The sequence below is a fragment of the Oncorhynchus kisutch genome, linkage group LG22 (genome assembly GCF_002021735.2).
Source record: "Oncorhynchus kisutch isolate 150728-3 linkage group LG22, Okis_V2, whole genome shotgun sequence".
NCBI classification, from domain to species: Eukaryota; Metazoa; Chordata; class Actinopteri; order Salmoniformes; family Salmonidae; genus Oncorhynchus; species Oncorhynchus kisutch.
In genome coordinates, this window is record NC_034195.2 from 55,502,983 (window position 1) to 55,524,112 (window position 21,130).

General features: G+C 40.9%; 1 protein-coding gene across 1 annotated transcript; it reads left to right on the plus strand.

The window, feature by feature from the left end:
- Positions 1 to 5,250: 5,250 nt before the first annotated feature.
- LOC109887209 (mucin-5B) lies at positions 5,251 to 9,397 on the plus strand. The gene is made up of 8 exons (XM_031801615.1): positions 5,251 to 5,392; positions 5,482 to 5,513; positions 5,945 to 6,113; positions 7,686 to 7,726; positions 8,039 to 8,167; positions 8,401 to 8,440; positions 8,708 to 8,828; positions 9,029 to 9,397. The coding sequence occupies exons 1-8, from the start codon at positions 5,320 to 5,322 to the stop codon at positions 9,207 to 9,209; spliced, it is 786 nt and encodes a 261-aa protein (XP_031657475.1). The 5' UTR covers positions 5,251 to 5,319; the 3' UTR covers positions 9,210 to 9,397.
- The last annotated feature ends 11,733 nt before the right edge of the window (positions 9,398 to 21,130 follow it).

The window sequence follows — 21,130 nt, forward strand, 5'->3', positions numbered from 1 at the left end:
GATGTCAAAATGTCAGAAGAACCACACATTTTGTTTAGCCAATTCTATCTCAATGAATGTGTTTGTCATTACAAGATGTAGCTAATATTCACCTAGATATGTGTTTATTTATTGACATTTAGATGGAAATTTTAGCCGGAGACAAAGTTTATAGCAAGTTGAACATTTTATTTAACAGTGTTCTGTAAGGATATGGAGCAGAGAGATGGGAGCTTGTTGGTATTCTATAAGGTTTTCTATAAGGACATGCGACACAACCTGGAATCGAACTCAGGCCTGTAGTGATGCCAGAGCACTGTGAGGCCAATTTTGCATTTCTATTAGGATATTGATTTGATTTATTTCTAACGCATGTTGTGACGTGACTCAGATTAACCTCTCTGCGATATGTAGCGTCCCACCTGACCAAAAACCAGGGAAAATGCAGAGCGCCAAATTCAAATAAATGACTATAAAACTCAAACTTTCATGAAATCACACATGTAAGATACCAAATTAAAGCTACACTTGTTGTGAATCCAGCCAACATGTCAGATTTTCAAAAATATTTTTCGGCGAAAGCAAACGATGCTAATATCTGAGGATAGCACCATAGTAAACAAGGAGCGAAAAGCATATTTGATCCCTGCAGGCGCAACACAAAACACAGAAATAAAAATATAATTCATGCCTTACCTTTGACAAGCTTATTTTGTTGGCACTCCAATATGTCCCATAAACATCACAAATGGTCCTTTTGTTCAATTAATTCCGTCGATATATATCTAAAATGTCAATTTATTTGGCGCGTTTGATCCAGAAAAACACTGATTCCAACTTGCGCAACGTGACTACAAAATATCTCAAAAGTTACCTGTAAACTTTGCCAAAACATTTCAAACGACTTTTGTAATGCAACTTTAGGTATTTTTTAACATAAATAATTGATCAAATTTAAGACGGGATGATCTGTGTTCTATACAGGAGGAAAACAAACTGTAGCTTTCTGGTCACTCGCCTCTAACAGTACGCTTCAAGTGACCCTCGTTCAAGATGGTCGTACTTCTTCATTACACAAAGGAATAACCTCAACCAGTTTCTAAAGACTGTTGACATCCAGTGGAAGCGAGAAGAACTGCAAGAAGGTCCCTTAGAAATCTGGATTCCCAATGAAATCGTATTGAAAAGAGAGTGACCTCAAAAAAAACTAATCTGAATGGTTTGTCCTCGGGGTTTCGCCTGCTAAATAAGTTATGTAATACTCACAGACGTGATTCAAACAGTTTTAGAAACTTCAGAGTGTTTTCTACCCAAATATACTAATACTATGCATATTTTATCTTCTGGGGATGAGTAGCAGGCAGTTGAATTTGGGCATGCATTTCATCCGGACGTGACAATACTGCCCCCTGTCACCAAGAAGTTAACATAAAACATCAATAATGTTCCAACCGGAGAATTCCTTTGTCTTCAGAAATGCACTGGAACGAGAGGTAACTCTGTCGGGAACACGCGTCATGAGACCAAGGATCTCTGCCAGACCACTGACTCAAAGAGGTCTCATGAGCCCTTCCTTTATAGCAGAATCCTCATTCAAGTTTCTAAAGACGGTTGACATCTAGTGGAAGCCGTAGGAAGTGCAACTTTATCCATATCTCAATGTGTATTCGGTATGCCAAGCTTTGAAAAACGACAAACCTCAGATGTCCCACTTCCCGGTTGGATTGTTCTCAGGTTTTTGCCTGCCATATGAGTTCTGTTATACTCACGGACATCATTCAAACAGTTTTAGAAACTTCAGAGTGTTTTCTATCCAATACTAATAATAATATGCATATATTAGCATCTGAGACAGAGTAGGAGGCAGTTCACTATGGGCATGCTATTCATCCAAAAGTGAAAATGCTGCCCCCTATCCCAAAAAGGTACAAATAGACAGCCCTAAACCTAATGTGTGTGGAATAATACATTACCCAATTCGTAAAGGGCCTTTGAAAAGCAGAGACGCTGAAGTGGTTCAGGAAGTGCCACACGAGTGTTATATTCAGCCCTTGGCTGAAGATGAACATTCAGAGAAATACGTGTTCTATGATTTTGAGACAAATCAGGGGTTCATTTGCCTATTTTTGTATTTACCATGACTTTCAAGGGTGAAAAGTGGTCGGCAGAGGGACCCAATTGTGCACTGCTTTTTCTAAAACATTTTAGAAAACCCCAGTACAGAAACTTCACGTTTATAGCGCACAATTCTAGAGCCTATGACTCCTACCTTCTTCTGAACCACTTGATACAGCAAGGCGTTGCACCCAGTGTCATAGCTCAAGGTAGTAAAATCTTGTGTTTTGTAGACCCCGAATTCAACCAGAGATACATTGACAGTTTAAGCTTCTTACCCATGAGATTGGCTCAAATGCCAGAGGCCTTGCGTTTTGAAAACTCTGTGAAAGGCTGGTTTCCCCACTTCTTCACATCTGAGGAGAATCTACATTATGTCGGATCATATCCCAGCCCCGAAATGTACGGGTGTGATCAAATGTCTCCCAAACAGCGTGAGAGATTCATGACGTGGTACGAGACAGTAAGACATATCACCTTTGATTTCCATAAAGAGATGGAATCATACTGTGACAATGATGTGGTTATAGTGCGTGACGGATGCCTCTGATTCAGAGAAGAGGTAATCAAAGATGCAGGCATTGACCCCTGGAGTTGTTCAACTATTGCATCGGCATGCATGAAAACCTATCGTACACACTTTCTACCTACAGCATCTATAGCTATGCCCTCGCCTGACAACTACCGACGCCAATTCAAATCATACTCTAGTGGGTCCATTCAATGGTTGGAGTACTTGGCCCAGGATAAAGACATTTTTATTCAACATGCTTTGAATAGGGGTGAGAAGGCGTTTGGGTCTTATCATTGAGATGGATGCACACAGATTGACAGGGTTGAGACCATGGTTGTAAATCTTGCTTTGTGCCCCAGGCCATGTGTGTCCTAACCCGAAATACTTTTGGGGAAATGTACCAAGAGTTTCAAGACAAATACGATTCTTTAAAGAGTACATCAAGACCTTCTTGAGATGCAAGCAAATGGCTTCAGGCTATCCTGCATCGGTCACAGATCAAGAGAGCAAAGACAAGTACATTCAAGACTATCACAACAGAGAAGGCATACTGACAGAATAGAGGTCAACAAAACCAAAATAAATGTGTCGAAATAGTACTTGAACTCACTTTGTGGCAAGCTTTTGCAGAGATGCAATATGCTAACAATGCCGATCATTAAAGACCCCGAAGAATTGTGGGAATTTGTTTTTTCGGGCCAATACAACATTTCAAATTTTTCATTCTTGAGTCAAGACATTGCCCTGGTGCAATGGAGGCGTAACAAGAAGTGGGTTCTACCCCCGTGTAGTGTGTTTCTTGCAGCATTTAGCACGGCCTATGGCCGACTTGAACTGTACACCCTCATGGAGCAGCTTCAGAGGCGGGTTCTTTACCACGACATAGACTCTGTGATCTATGTAAGCAAACAGGGTGATTGGAACCCCCCACTTAGCAACTATCTGGGTGGTTTAACTCGAAGATGGTGACCATATCACAGAATGGTCCTCCTGTGGTCCCAAAAGCAAACCTTTTGGGACCACAGGAGGCAATCACATGGTGATTCACAGGAGGCAATCACATCACGTGACAATCACGTGGTGTTGAAAGCCAAAGGCTTGACTCAAAAACTATGACAATGCCCCGCGTGTCAACTTGGAATCAATCACACGCTTGGTCAAGGGGTTCATAAACGACCAAAATAGTGCCTTGGAGATTTTGAGCTCCTACAAAAAAATTGTTAGGGATAAAAAGGGCTTCCATCTAAGGAATGCCCCACTTACTAAAATATTCAGGGTAGTCTATAACAAGAGACTGCTTTTGCCTGACGGGACCACATTGCCCTTTGGCTACTGACTTATGCTACAAGCCCCAGTGTGTTTTTGACCCCCGGTTGCAACTACCAAAATCGGCCTTAATCGCAGGCCCCTCCAATAGTGGTAAAACTTGTTTTGTAAAAAGTATTTTAGAGAATTCTGAACATGTTTATCTCAAAAGCCTGACAATATTGTGTGGTGTTATTTGTGTTATCAACCTCTGTATGATGAATTATTGAAGACAATAAAAATAAAGTTTGTTGAAGGAATACCTGAATCCCTGTCTGATGATGAACTTCTCCGTCCTCATAAAAACAATTTGCTGGTTTTGGACGATATGCTATTTGCAGGTAGCGAACATGCCGAAATTGAACAAGCTTTTACCCAATATATTCATCATAGAAACCTGTCCGTGCTTTACTTGGTGCAGAATGTCTTTCACCAAGGTAAAAATAGCCGCACCATCAGTTTGAACACCAATTACATGGTTTTGTTCAAAAATCCTAGAAACAAACTACAAATTAATACTCTAACTCAGCAGATGTACCCGGGAAGGAAATCCTACTTTATGGAGAGCTACGAGGACGCTACCAAAGCGCCATTTTCTTATTTAATCGTGGATTTAAAAGCAAATCCTCCAGAACACCTGAGGATACGAACCGGTCTGTTCCCGTGGGAGTGGCCGGCTGCGTACATTCCTAAAAAGTAAAACGCTATGTCTCTGCGTTTAAAAAGAAACAAGCCCCTCTTGAGAAGCCTAGTTGGGAATACAGCTAAAGAAGGGAAGGCCATCTTGGGTCACTGTTCTTCAGATCTCATATTAGCCCTATGTGAGATTGCTTTGAATCTTCTCAAAGGACGCAGTCCCCTCACCCTGACCCAATTGAAAAAATTAAAGAGACAAAAGACCGCGATTAAAATCTTTGCCAATAAAAGGGCAAGTCTTCAAAAGAAAAGACAGCATACAACAGTCTGGCGGTTTTCTTCTACCTTTACTAAGTATAGCTGTGCCCTTTATCACCAGCCTTATTGCTGCCAGACGTGGGGGTTGAACAAAGAGTTTGATGGCCAATAAAATGTACCTGGTGTTTCAACAAGAGTTGGATAGACTTAAAAAAACAAATGCAGGGTCCTGAAAATATCAGACAAACAGCGGAAAATGATTTGGATACGCCCATGAAGGATATTTTGAACCGAAAAGGCTGGAACCCCTATGATAAGGTCCAAAAATACACAAACCTATTGCGAAGGTATTTGGCCTTGGTAAACCAAGGTGAGAGAGAGAGACCAACCATTTAACACTTTCCCTGCCGGACCCTGTAAAAGTTGACGAGCCTAGCCATAGATACAATGACAAATATGTGCATTCATGTCAGGGAGCACAAAGGAGCCGTGACTTTGTATGTGACTCATTCATGGAGGGCTGTTTCTGCCCTGAGGCTACCATCTTGTTCAACACATTCTCTGACACCTGTGTTCGTGACTGTGGTAAGGATGTGTCAGTTTGAGGAATACATTGTTTAATTGTGTCTCAAAGTACCAGCATGTATGACCTAAGATCCTATTTTCCCTTCAAGGATGCACAGGACCTGATGGAAAACCCAAACAGGTAATAATGTGGATGTATACCACAATGAATCTGTCAGAAGAAATGGTTCAACAGCTCACTTCACATTATGGCCCACAAAAATGTTCTGTATAGAACCCCCATTATTTGAATCAGTTTACTAGTTTCATTGGGGCTTGTAAGTTGTCCAGCCCTGAAGAGGCTGGAGCCCTATTGTTATTATCAATCAATCAAATGTATTTGATAAAGCCCTTTTTTCATCAGCAGCAGCAACAAAGCCTTTACACATACCCAGCCTAAAACCTCAAAGAGCAAGCAATGCAGAGGTAGAAAGACAGTGGCTAGGAAAAACTCCCTAGAGGGCAGAAACCTAGGAATAAACCAAGAGAGGAACCAGGCTCTGACGGGTGGCCAGTCCTCGTCTTAATACATTTGAAGTCTCTGCTAACAGTGTTTGTTTTGTCCCAACACAGTTTGGTGAGACTTGGTACAGTAACTGCCAGAAGTGCACGTGTAATGCTGACACACTGAGTGTCCAGTGTGAACCAGTGAAATGTCCGCCCCAAGAAATTGTTACCTGTAAGAAATACGGGGAGGTGTTGGTCAACGAGACGGTGGACTGCTGTCAGATAAATACATGTGGTGAGTAGAGACAGGATAGAGAGGCACCTTAACGTGCTACCAGGTAACCTGGGTACAAGTCTGTTTGTGCTAAATGTTTGACATATGACAAGGAGTGGAATGTTAGCACCAAACAGCTCTTCATTCTAGCTACTTCATAAAGCCTTCATAAGCACTACATAAATGTGTTATAAAGCATCTTTAACATGCTTTATAAAGGGTTCATAAATGTGCCATAACTCTGTGACATAATCACCGGACTGTGATTAGTGTAGCTTGTCCCTGAGCTGGTGGACCAATGGGTTCTTACCTCTCTTTCTGCAGGAGGTTCTGCATGTTGATTCCAACCTTAAAAGTAACAACAAAGACATTTAGCAGGTGTGTTAGGAAATGCCTTTATCACACCAATTAAATTAAATTCGAGATCTTTATTGGCAAGGGAAATATATGTTAACATTGCCAAAGCAAGTGAAGTCGATAATAAACAAAAGTGAAATGAACAATAAAAATTAACAGTAAACATTACACATATAGAATTTCCAAAAGAATAAAGACATTTCAATACAGTGTTGAAAGGATGTGCAAATTATTTGAAATAACTATTGTGATAGCTACAATATGTAATCTAACTCAACACTTAACTACGATAAATTACAATAAATATAGGTTAATTATTCATAAAGTTTATGCCACCATTTGTAAAGCACAGGTTTGTCTAATTTGACACAGTGAGTTATGTCATGCAGTTATTGGACCCTGTCATTAGACCCTGTCATTGGACCCTGTCATTGGACCCTGTCATTAGACCCTGTCATTAGACCCTGTCATTGGACCCTGTTATTGGACCCTGTCATTGGACCATCATGCACCATAATTTAAAAACTGTGTAAAGTGATAAAACAGTGACTTCATATTTCTATTCCAAGAATGTGGAAAGGCACAGCGCTCACTCAAACATATCATGTACTTAGACTTTAACTTCAACCTGGAGCTAATTATTAAGCCCAGGATGAATGTAAATATTATCATGAACATGGAGCAGGTGTCATGATGGTAACATGGTGCAGGTGTCATGATGGTAACATGGTGCAGGTGTCATGATGGTAACATGGTGCAGGGTGTCATGATGGTAACATGGTGCAGGTGTCATGATGGTAACATGGTGCAGGTGTCATGATGGTAACACGGTGCAGGTGTCATGATGGTAACATGGTGCAGGTGTCATGATGGTAACACGGTGCAGGTGTCATGACGGTAACATGGTGCAGGTGTCATGATGGTAACACGGTGCAGGTGTCATGACGGTAACATGGTGCAGGTGTCATGACGGTAACATGGTGCAGGTGTCATGATGGTAACATGGTGTAAGTGTCATGATGGTAATATGGTGACACGATGCAGGTGTCATGATGGTAACATGGTGCAGGTGTCATGATGGTAACATGGTGCAGGTGTCATGATGGTAACATGGTGCAGGTGTCATGATGGTAACATGGTGCAGGTGTCATGATGGTAACATGGTGCAGGAATTGTGACTAACTTAACTGTTATGTCTCAACCATTGTCTGACCCTTTTATTGTGTGTTCTTTCAGTGGCCAAACCTGTTTGTGTCCACAACAATACTGAATACACGGTGAGAAGAGACACTTCTTTGACACTCTGGCAGAATAGAGCAGTATTACAATAAATAATTTGTACATTTTGCATGAAATAAACCTAAATATTGATTCCCTAATGAGAACATATAAATGCTTAAAAATGTTCATTAATGATCATAAATGTTAAAGATGTAAATGCTTAAGAATTGTAATGCTTGTTTACATTTTCGATTAATGATATACATATTTGTAAAAGGTTTATAAACGATTTATCAACGCTTATTTATTGAAGTTTTTATAACATACAGTATCAAATTACCAACATGTATTTTTTTGCTACTTGACAGCTTGGGGAGTTTTGGTCGCCCCCTAGTGACCGCTGTGTGAAGTATGAATGCACAAAGACAAACAACCAGTTCATCATTGTGGAATCCAAATTTAAATGCCCAGTGTTCCGTCCAGAGGACTGTGTCCCTGTAAGTAGATGAGGAAACTGGTTGAATGTGTTTGTTTGAAGTAAAGTAACTATACCTAAATATACTGCTTGCTTCATTTGATAGTAACTTGGAGGTTATATTGAATTTACACCCGAGTAACATATTCATAGATGATCATAGTTTTCCAATATAACATCTACACTGTGTTCTCTAGCTCAATAGACTGTAACTAGTCGTATCCAAATTGAGCTGTACACTATTCTTTTTGACAGGGAACTGAGAAAACTGATGCAAATGGATGTTGCACAACCTGTAAGTTAAAACAATATAATGATTCATTTCTAAATATTCATGATTTGTTTTGTATTTTTCGTTTATACGTCAGATCTAAGAGTCAAACATAACCTCTTATGAGCCTGACCTCTTATGACACAATAAATCAATGTTGAGTTACTGTAGATGAAACTGAATACAGATGTGATGTACTTTTTCAAGTTGCTAAAAGTCTATGCACTTTACATAGTAAGGGGGAAACTCACCACTTTAAAATGTCCTCCTTAACTCTGTCTACCTCCACAGGCACTTTAATCAGTCACTGTGATGTGAAGAACACCACCACCTACCTAGAGGTGAATAACTGCAGGTCCTCTGTGCCGGTGGAAATCTCAGCCTGCGGGGGATCCTGTGGAACATCTTCTATGTAAGTACAAACTCTAAATAAGAACACACACACACATGCCAAAAAAGCACACAGAAACAAACGCAACATGCATTTGGGTTTTGCAGAAATGTGTATGCGGGGAATTGGATTGAAGGGTAAGATTTCAATGGGAGGTGACCTATGGCAGAATAAATGTGGTACTGTTTCTAACAGTGTTGTTTGTGTGTCCTGTTTGCTAGGTACTCTGCAGAGAAAAACACCCTGATGCACTCCTGCTCCTGCTGTCAAGAGATGTCTACCAGTGAGAGGAAGGTGGAGATGGTCTGCCCTGACGGGAAGAAGATCATGCAGTCCTACATTTACATTGATAAGTGTGGCTGCCATGACTCTGAGTGTGACAAGAACAACCACTTAGATTAGGCCTTGAAGAATGAAGTCTTTTGAAGTGTTCTTATTTACCTGCATGGAATATTAAATAGTTTTATCTAAAGGGAACCAATAGGGTCTGTCTCATTATCATATAGGCTACTTTCATGAACTGCATGTCCTTTCTCTCTACACTATCATAGACATTATGCAAACCTATTAAACTGATGAAGAAGCATGAAGTCATTATCTTTCTTGTTTTATTTCATATTGTCAAGTGCGTCATTGTGTGACTTGGGAAACAGTACACATAGTATTTAATAAAGAACATATTCATTACATAACGGTTACTATTAAAAGGGGCAATCTGCAACTCAAACAATAACAAAGTGGCCACCCTGCCAGTGTTTTGGCAAAAAGCTGAAGAATGGGGCTGGAGAAATGTAACCACTCTCAAGTTCATAGACAGGCCATGGATGTAAGAACTGACCGTCCATGAAATCAAAATGATAGTTTTGAGGCTATACAGTTTTTGTTAACAATTATGTTGTTTCCCAACAATGGAATAAAACAATCTTATATTTTGGGTTGTGATGGGCTACGACAGTTGAACTCAGCTCATTAGGCATTTATAAGTGATATTCTTCAAGAATCAATGGGTATTATCAATTTACAAGTCCAGAAATATATGTAGCGATCACAGATTAGTCACTGAAATCTGCAACACTGATTACCTATTCTTATTCATTGATGTCAAAATGTCAGAAGAACCACACATTTTGTTTAGCCAATTCTATCTCAATGAATGTGTTTGTCATTACAAGATGTAGCTAATATTCACCTAGATATGTGTTTATTTATTGACATTTAGATGGAAATTTTAGCCGGAGACAAAGTTTATAGCAAGTTGAACATTTTATTTAACAGTGTTCTGTAAGGATATGGAGCAGAGAGATGGGAGCTTGTTGGTATTCTATAAGGTTTTCTATAAGGACATGCGACACAACCTGGAATCGAACTCAGGCCTGTAGTGATGCCAGAGCACTGTGAGGCCAATTTTGCATTTCTATTAGGATATTGATTTGATTTATTTCTAACGCATGTTGTGACGTGACTCAGATTAACCTCTCTGCGATATGTAGCGTCCCACCTGACCAAAAACCAGGGAAAATGCAGAGCGCCAAATTCAAATAAATGACTATAAAACTCAAACTTTCATGAAATCACACATGTAAGATACCAAATTAAAGCTACACTTGTTGTGAATCCAGCCAACATGTCAGATTTTCAAAAATATTTTTCGGCGAAAGCAAACGATGCTAATATCTGAGGATAGCACCATAGTAAACAAGGAGCGAAAAGCATATTTGATCCCTGCAGGCGCAACACAAAACACAGAAATAAAAATATAATTCATGCCTTACCTTTGACAAGCTTATTTTGTTGGCACTCCAATATGTCCCATAAACATCACAAATGGTCCTTTTGTTCAATTAATTCCGTCGATATATATCTAAAATGTCAATTTATTTGGCGCGTTTGATCCAGAAAAACACTGATTCCAACTTGCGCAACGTGACTACAAAATATCTCAAAAGTTACCTGTAAACTTTGCCAAAACATTTCAAACGACTTTTGTAATGCAACTTTAGGTATTTTTTAACATAAATAATTGATCAAATTTAAGACGGGATGATCTGTGTTCTATACAGGAGGAAAACAAACTGTAGCTTTCTGGTCACTCGCCTCTAACAGTACGCTTCAAGTGACCCTCGTTCAAGATGGTCGTACTTCTTCATTACACAAAGGAATAACCTCAACCAGTTTCTAAAGACTGTTGACATCCAGTGGAAGCGAGAAGAACTGCAAGAAGGTCCCTTAGAAATCTGGATTCCCAATGAAATCGTATTGAAAAGAGAGTGACCTCAAAAAAAACTAATCTGAATGGTTTGTCCTCGGGGTTTCGCCTGCTAAATAAGTTATGTAATACTCACAGACGTGATTCAAACAGTTTTAGAAACTTCAGAGTGTTTTCTACCCAAATATACTAATACTATGCATATTTTATCTTCTGGGGATGAGTAGCAGGCAGTTGAATTTGGGCATGCATTTCATCCGGACGTGACAATACTGCCCCCTGTCACCAAGAAGTTAACATAAAACATCAATAATGTTCCAACCGGAGAATTCCTTTGTCTTCAGAAATGCACTGGAACGAGAGGTAACTCTGTCGGGAACACGCGTCATGAGACCAAGGATCTCTGCCAGACCACTGACTCAAAGAGGTCTCATGAGCCCTTCCTTTATAGCAGAATCCTCATTCAAGTTTCTAAAGACGGTTGACATCTAGTGGAAGCCGTAGGAAGTGCAACTTTATCCATATCTCAATGTGTATTCGGTATGCCAAGCTTTGAAAAACGACAAACCTCAGATGTCCCACTTCCCGGTTGGATTGTTCTCAGGTTTTTGCCTGCCATATGAGTTCTGTTATACTCACGGACATCATTCAAACAGTTTTAGAAACTTCAGAGTGTTTTCTATCCAATACTAATAATAATATGCATATATTAGCATCTGAGACAGAGTAGGAGGCAGTTCACTATGGGCATGCTATTCATCCAAAAGTGAAAATGCTGCCCCCTATCCCAAAAAGGTACAAATAGACAGCCCTAAACCTAATGTGTGTGGAATAATACATTACCCAATTCGTAAAGGGCCTTTGAAAAGCAGAGACGCTGAAGTGGTTCAGGAAGTGCCACACGAGTGTTATATTCAGCCCTTGGCTGAAGATGAACATTCAGAGAAATACGTGTTCTATGATTTTGAGACAAATCAGGGGTTCATTTGCCTATTTTTGTATTTACCATGACTTTCAAGGGTGAAAAGTGGTCGGCAGAGGGACCCAATTGTGCACTGCTTTTTCTAAAACATTTTAGAAAACCCCAGTACAGAAACTTCACGTTTATAGCGCACAATTCTAGAGCCTATGACTCCTACCTTCTTCTGAACCACTTGATACAGCAAGGCGTTGCACCCAGTGTCATAGCTCAAGGTAGTAAAATCTTGTGTTTTGTAGACCCCGAATTCAACCAGAGATACATTGACAGTTTAAGCTTCTTACCCATGAGATTGGCTCAAATGCCAGAGGCCTTGCGTTTTGAAAACTCTGTGAAAGGCTGGTTTCCCCACTTCTTCACATCTGAGGAGAATCTACATTATGTCGGATCATATCCCAGCCCCGAAATGTACGGGTGTGATCAAATGTCTCCCAAACAGCGTGAGAGATTCATGACGTGGTACGAGACAGTAAGACATATCACCTTTGATTTCCATAAAGAGATGGAATCATACTGTGACAATGATGTGGTTATAGTGCGTGACGGATGCCTCTGATTCAGAGAAGAGGTAATCAAAGATGCAGGCATTGACCCCTGGAGTTGTTCAACTATTGCATCGGCATGCATGAAAACCTATCGTACACACTTTCTACCTACAGCATCTATAGCTATGCCCTCGCCTGACAACTACCGACGCCAATTCAAATCATACTCTAGTGGGTCCATTCAATGGTTGGAGTACTTGGCCCAGGATAAAGACATTTTTATTCAACATGCTTTGAATAGGGGTGAGAAGGCGTTTGGGTCTTATCATTGAGATGGATGCACACAGATTGACAGGGTTGAGACCATGGTTGTAAATCTTGCTTTGTGCCCCAGGCCATGTGTGTCCTAACCCGAAATACTTTTGGGGAAATGTACCAAGAGTTTCAAGACAAATACGATTCTTTAAAGAGTACATCAAGACCTTCTTGAGATGCAAGCAAATGGCTTCAGGCTATCCTGCATCGGTCACAGATCAAGAGAGCAAAGACAAGTACATTCAAGACTATCACAACAGAGAAGGCATACTGACAGAATAGAGGTCAACAAAACCAAAATAAATGTGTCGAAATAGTACTTGAACTCACTTTGTGGCAAGCTTTTGCAGAGATGCAATATGCTAACAATGCCGATCATTAAAGACCCCGAAGAATTGTGGGAATTTGTTTTTTCGGGCCAATACAACATTTCAAATTTTTCATTCTTGAGTCAAGACATTGCCCTGGTGCAATGGAGGCGTAACAAGAAGTGGGTTCTACCCCCGTGTAGTGTGTTTCTTGCAGCATTTAGCACGGCCTATGGCCGACTTGAACTGTACACCCTCATGGAGCAGCTTCAGAGGCGGGTTCTTTACCACGACATAGACTCTGTGGTCTATGTAAGCAAACAGGGTGATTGGAACCCCCCACTTAGCAACTATCTGGGTGGTTTAACTCGAAGATGGTGACCATATCACAGAATGGTCCTCCTGTGGTCCCAAAAGCAAACCTTTTGGGACCACAGGAGGCAATCACATGGTGATTCACAGGAGGCAATCACATCACGTGACAATCACGTGGTGTTGAAAGCCAAAGGCTTGACTCAAAAACTATGACAATGCCCCGCGTGTCAACTTGGAATCAATCACACGCTTGGTCAAGGGGTTCATAAACGACCAAAATAGTGCCTTGGAGATTTTGAGCTCCTACAAAAAAATTGTTAGGGATAAAAAGGGCTTCCATCTAAGGAATGCCCCACTTACTAAAATATTCAGGGTAGTCTATAACAAGAGACTGCTTTTGCCTGACGGGACCACATTGCCCTTTGGCTACTGACTTATGCTACAAGCCCCAGTGTGTTTTTGACCCCCGGTTGCAACTACCAAAATCGGCCTTAATCGCAGGCCCCTCCAATAGTGGTAAAACTTGTTTTGTAAAAAGTATTTTAGAGAATTCTGAACATGTTTATCTCAAAAGCCTGACAATATTGTGTGGTGTTATTTGTGTTATCAACCTCTGTATGATGAATTATTGAAGACAATAAAAATAAAGTTTGTTGAAGGAATACCTGAATCCCTGTCTGATGATGAACTTCTCCGTCCTCATAAAAACAATTTGCTGGTTTTGGACGATATGCTATTTGCAGGTAGCGAACATGCCGAAATTGAACAAGCTTTTACCCAATATATTCATCATAGAAACCTGTCCGTGCTTTACTTGCCGTGCCCTTTATCACCAGCCTTATTGCTGCCAGACGTGGGGGTTGAACAAAGAGTTTGATGGCCAATAAAATGTACCTGGTGTTTCAACAAGAGTTGGATAGACTTAAAAAAACAAATGCAGGGTCCTGAAAATATCAGACAAACAGCGGAAAATGATTTGGATACGCCCATGAAGGATATTTTGAACCGAAAAGGCTGGAACCCCTATGATAAGGTCCAAAAATACACAAACCTATTGCAAAGGTATTTGGCCTTGGTAAACCAAGGTGAGAGAGAGAGACCAACCATTTAACACTTTCCCTGCCGGACCCTGTAAAAGTTGACGAGCCTAGCGAGAGCCAAGCCCCTGTAATGCCTGTACCTGCGATCTTACCGGCTGAAGATCAAATACCTGTTGAAGATAAAGTTATGCATGACATGTTGACACATGTTCCGGCACGTAACAGGAAAAATGTTAGATACATTATGAACAAGATAAAAAACTCAAAGGGGACCGCTACTTGGAATGACAAAGGAGAGTTTATCCTTCAGGGCTCTGTTGTCAGGGGTTCTCATATGCTTGACTTGCTTAAAAGTACCACGGCTGCCCACAAGGTTGCTGATGACAGAAGACCTCCCGGGTGGCGTCAGTTTCTTAAGGCCCTGGCAATCCTCAACATTCCCCTCTTGGTGGTACCCAACTATAAGCTTCGTCTACAGATTCAAACTTTAAAACAAAAACATTCAATGAGCTACAGCCCCCCTAAAGATGCCCCAACAACCCCCCCCCCCCCCCCCGCCCCCCCTCCCATGAAAGGGATGATGATAACTCATGTACCCCCCTGAACGTCTCTTGACCTTTTCCTAATCCAGATCTCTCTGGGTGGTTAGACTTTTGAATGACTTTTGAATGACTATGATTAAATTCAATCAATTTTATTCAAAAAATGAATCCATTTAACATTTGTGGCATTCTTGAAACATTTGACGTGAGCATACGCCTTGATTACACGGTCTTAAAGGACACATATTTGAACACTTTTGATATTTTATAACGAAACAAGCTACAACGTTATCATTACTTCTTAAATCATCATTATAAAGAGACATAACATCTTCAAAAGAAACTCCCCAGGCCTTTTGGCATAGGTAGAATACACAGTGGTGACCCATGTAGTGGAAAGGTTATCTTGTTTAATGCTGTAGTATATCTTTGATCCATTTTTGGTCAAATATTATTGAATATATTTGGGGAAATGTGAAAAACCGGGGGAAAAGCCGTAGGAATCAAAAAAAGTTTAGATTTTTCTTCCCTCCTTCCTCTTCTAATGTCACAGCTAGCCAATGTTCACCCGGCATGTGTTTAGGACGGGTTTTGACAATAAACATGGCCGGCCGCTCTGGCCATTTCGCAATAGGTAAGCCAACACTCCATAAAAAAAAATCCAATCAATTTGCTCATGATCCCTTCCAATTCTTGGGTATTCATGTCTTTGCTCCTTAATAATAATCCACTAAGACCTGTCTTCAGTCATTCACTTCCAAGATTGAATCAGAGCATACATAAACAATCATGCTAACGGTACAGGCTAAAGGTGGACGGAAATGCATTTCCAGCCTGAGGTTACCTTGGGACACCACAGACAGATTTCCTGAGATGTAATCATCAGGTGATAAATTGAAAGCATACAATGTGTAACCCTCTGCAAAATAAAATCTGTCTATAGGTAAAGAGAGATCTTTTAGATGCCTCCCGGTAGCCAGAAACAGATTGTAAAATTCTCGCACAGATATATTGTTATTAAATTGCGGTTGGAAAGCCTTAGCAGGGACCTGACGTCTGTCCTGACAGGGAGCTACATACTCTGCATTGAAGTGTTGAAAATTAAATGGGTTTTTATCTAAGCTGCCCGTATTAGAGGCGTGATCAACCAAACCTATTACAATGCATCGGGGTAAAGGGCCTAGAAAAAGGTTTTCTTGACTGCAGATTCTACTGCCCACAGGTATGCTAAAGGTTTTCATGGTAATTCTTTGGAGAAGGTAAAGGGAATTTCCTTTCATCAAAGCCTGTGAGTGACCCAGACGAACTATCGGAGATACAGACAGTTTTTAAATAAAAAGCGTTGCCCCCAACACTTTTAAACTATAGTCCCCGTCCTGGGCAGACATTAGGCAACACTCATCCTTAGCCCTTAGCCTAATTTTATTCTTAAATCAACCGAATTTAAGAGTAAACGTTCTTGAAAGAAAATGTCACAGTGTATAGGCCCTAGCAGATGAAACTCTCGAGATTCGGCACAGTAGCGAGTGCGTGCCTCCAGTTCTTTGTTTTCACCGGTGGAAGGGTGTGTCGATATCCTTTTGCACGGTCCTTATCTTTGATATTATACCAACTATTGGGGTATGTAATCTCGCTGAGACCTACTTCCCAGGCCTCTGATAACTCTATAGGCTTTGGAAAATTGGTTGTATAATTCGAACTCTGATTATTACAAAATATATGTGCAGACGCATTACTAGTCAGGTAGAAGCCGTTGTGTTCCATGATGCACTCCTGTGTACACGCAAATGATGGTGTATTTATCATGCATGAGGGTTTCAGTTAACCCCTGATGCCCCCACCACATCGTGCTCTAATACCCAACTGTTGAACTTTTGGGGCCAGTTTTTCCAGCGGACCAGCACCCATTTTTTTACCCTTTTCTCTCTTTTGATCTAGAATCTCCTCCACGTGAAAGACTTTGTCTTAACCCAACTGTACCTTCTGTAATTCCTTCTCATAAAAGATCCCTCTATAAGTTCCCCGTCATAATCTTTTAATTTGTAGACCGGGGGTTTGCGCGGTAGACATTCGGTAACCGTGAACAACTCATCGATGTAACCTTGCTCATATTTTTTGTCGAAAACACCCCTCAACTTGGATATACGCACCAAGTCCCCCACTATGATTTTAAAATAAAAAAAATCTTGAACTATATCGATATATGTGTTGTAAATATAGACACATTCGCTCCTTCAGAATTCTGTTAAAGCGTTCAACCTGAAGCTTTCAAATCCGAGCCTGTTAGCAAAATGTACTATATTGTGCTTCTTCATGAGTTTCTGAAAAGTATTATAAAAAAAATATTTTCCGCCATCAGTCTGCACTTTCTTGGGGGCTCCTCCTTCCTTCAAGATAGAGTCAAAGGCCCGGGTCACCTCTGCCCCACTCTTATTTTTTAAGCCCCTTACAAATGCGTTTTTAGAGTAAATATCTATAACCGTTAGCATGTACCGATTTCCATCATTTTTATCTGCAAGGACCTGCATGTCACATAGACCCGCCTGAAATGTGACAAGGGATGAGTAGAAAAAACTTGTTGTTTTCGTACAGGTTTATGGAGAGTATGTGCATCCTGCTCTGATAACCACTCATTCACTTTAGCAGCGCTTAACCAGCTACCTGTTTCTTCGGCTATAGCTCTCTGTAAACGTTCTTTACCCCCATAAGACCCAGGGTTGGAGGGGTTATAATAAATGTTTTTCAACATCTGCTCCACCATCCTTCTTGCCTCTCTGAGGTACAATAACGTTAATGAGACACTTTCAAATAACGACATTTGAACATTTGAATGTATTTTTTATTTTCTGCAAACATCAAGTATTACGAATACAGACAATTCAGGATTCGTTGCAGGATACTTGTCCCTGTTTTCTCAATGATCCCAGCATGCAACACCCTGTATATTTGGTTTTAGATTTTGTCGCTGAAATTTTAAAACACACACATCCGCTATATAAGTACATAAACAACAAATATGATACATGTTACAATTAAATGGTGTTTCAAACAAATAAAGTAAAATCTTAGACAAAGTTGTTTCTAGTTCTTCAGAATCATCCACAAGACGGGATACCAGTTGTGTCCATTGTAGACTCTCGCCCGCATGTCGTACATGATTCATGATCTGCTCCATTTTAGCAAACGCTCTACATTAGCCCAGGCATTGTGTGTTGTGTAGAATGATACATTGTTCACTTTCTTTTCAATAATTTGATGCATAACATTTGTAAGTTCTCTCAAAAGAAAAAATGTATTTATTCTCTCTAACATCGTATGCATATAGTTGCCCATTGCTTTACATCTAAATAACAAATATATATTGTTACTCGTTCTCTTGGGGTTTATTGAGCCAGAAAGTCATCACATCAGCCACCACAGCTTCCCTGTATTTGTTGTCGTCAACCAGGGTGTCATTACGTTGCCCTCTTTGGGTAGAGCAAGCCCATCCCCCTCTCCCTGCCTCCCCCTGCCTCCTTCAACTAGGCTGCTGTGGTCAGAGAGAGGTCGTAAATTCCTGAGAAGACCCTGCCTCATGGCCACACAGTATAAGAGACAGAGTGAATTTTCATAGAGAACAAAGGAATTTCTTCCACCTCACAGAACTGGAGGTGTGAACAAATTTCATGTTCCGGAGAAAGTATAAAAAGACCGGTGAAGAATCCAGCTACGAACTGGTCCATTTGTTACAACTTGGGGAAGCTCATGGGAGACGGTGTGGCAACATTACCATAACGCTGTTTATATAATAGCCTCAGATATGAGGTTTTACATCTAATTGTTTTATAAGATGAATGAGTGAGTATGATACTGTTTACACAATTTTACAATGTCATTTGGACTGTTTATGGAAGGAAACTCCCATTCCCTTTTGAGTTTAACTAAATCAGAGGACCGCTCCTGAGCCCAGTTAGGGTATCTTGGGACAGCCCTTTTCTGCAATTCCAAATAAAACCCAACTTTGAGAAATTCTCAGTAAGACCATGCTTTCCTCCATTACCAGGCTACAAAGGTTGTAGACCATTTCTGAACCTCATACTTCCGGCACCGACAGAGATGGCCGCCTCGCTTCGCGTTCCTAGGAAACTCTGCAGTTTTTAAATATTTTTTACATGTTATTTCTTACATTGGTACCCCAGGTCATCTTAGGTTTCATTACATACAGTCGAGAAGAACTACTGAATATAAGAGCAGCGTCAACTCACTATCAGTACGACCACGAATATGACTTTCCCGGAGTGGATCCTGTGTTCTGCCTTCCACCCAGGACAACGGAATGGATCCCAGCCTGCGACCCAAAACAACGATGTCGTAAAAGAGGCAAACGAAGCGTGTTGTGGAAGAATCAGAATTTGTTGGTAACATATGTGAGATGTTTTATATTCATCATATGTTTGTAAGTTACTTCTCATCAAGAATGTTATTTTTGTATAATACTGTGGCAGGGTTTGCAGTATCTGTTCTATGTCAATACTAAGTTGTTTGGGCTAAAGAGAGGGGAGTGTTCAGGCTTGTATCTCTTGGCTCCACAATGTCTGTGTGGCCGTCAGTGTGTCTCTGTGATCTTGTCAAGATAGGATTGGTTGTGTTTAGAGATGGTTGTATCTAAATGACAATTTGATAGATGCCTGTTGATATGGAGGGTTGGTTTATGGTTCTGGGGTTTGAGTAAGGAGACAAAGCTGAACGATTTATTATGTCTATGCTGTCTGACTATGTGTGTTCTTTGCTATTAAAGGATCGCAGTTGCAATGTAGAAGGGGCTCTCAGAGAATTCACTGAGAGACACTGAATTACCTGAGAGTCACAGGGTTGTGATAGAGCTCATATAATTAAAGATGGACTTTGATCACTAACTCTGACTTGTGTGTGTGGTTTGCTCCCATGATTTGGTAAATAGAGGAAATTTCCACGACAAGCGGTCTTCTGGTCAGGCTTCGGAGACGGGCACATCACGCGCCACTCCCTAGCATTCTACTCGCCAATGTCCAGTCTCTTGACAACAAGGTTGATGAAATCCGAGCAAGGGTAGCATTCCAGAGGGACATCAGGGACTGTAACGTTCTTTGCTTCACGGAAACATGGCTCACTGGAGAGACGCTATCGGAGTCGGTGCAGCCAGCTGGTTTCTCCACGCATCGCGCCGACAGAAACAAACATCTTTGTGGTAAGAAGAGGGGCGGGGGCGAATGCTTTATGGTTAATGAGACGTGGTGTGGTCACAACAACATACAGGAACTCAAGTCCTTCTGTTCACCTGATTTAGAATTCCTCACAATCAAATTTCGACCGCATTATCTACCAAGGAATTCTCTTCGACTATAATCAGAGCCGTATATATTCCCCCCCAAGCAGAAACATCGATGGCTCTGAACGAACTTTATTTGACTCTTTGCAAACTGGAATCCACATATCCTGAGGCTGCATTCATTGTAGCTGGGGATTTTAACACGGCTAATCTGAAAACAAGATTCCCTAAATTGTATCAGCATATTGATTACGCAACCAGGGCTGGTAAAACCTTGGATCATTGCTATTCTAACTTCCGTGATGCATATAAGGCCCTGCCCCGCCCTCCTTTCGGAAAAGCTGACCACGACTACATTTTGTTGCTCCCTGCCTACAGACAAAACCTAAAACAAGAAGCTCCCACGCTGAGGTCTGTTCAACGCTGGTCCGACCAATCTGATTCCACGCTCCAAGACTGCTTCCATCACGTGGACTGGGATATGTTTCGTATTGCGTCAAACGACAACATTGATGAATACGCTGATTCGGTGAGCGAGTTCATTAGAACGTGCGTTGAAGATGTCGTTCCCATAGCAACGATTAAAACATTCCCAAACCAGAAACGGTGGATTGATGGCAGCATTCGCGTGAAACTGAAAGCGCGAACCACTGCTTTTAATCAGGGCAAGGTGACCGGAAACATGACCGAATACAAACAGTGTAGCTATTCCCTCCGCAAGGCAATCAAACAAGCTAAGCGTCAGTATAGAGACAAAGTAGAATCGCAATTCAATGGTTCAGACACAAGAGGTATGTGGCAGGGTCTACAGTCAATCACGGATTACAAAAAGAAAACCAGCCCAGT

Coding starts and splice junctions, on each gene's coding strand:
- LOC109887209 (XM_031801615.1), top strand. CDS start 5,320: ATGGAGGGCTGTTTCTGCCCTGAGGCTACCATCTTGTTCAACACATTC. Junction 5,514..5,944: donor CTGATGGAAAACCCAAACAG/GTAATAATGTGG, acceptor GTCCCAACACAG/TTTGGTGAGACTTGGTACAG. Junction 6,114..7,685: donor CTGTCAGATAAATACATGTG/GTGAGTAGAGAC, acceptor GTGTTCTTTCAG/TGGCCAAACCTGTTTGTGTC.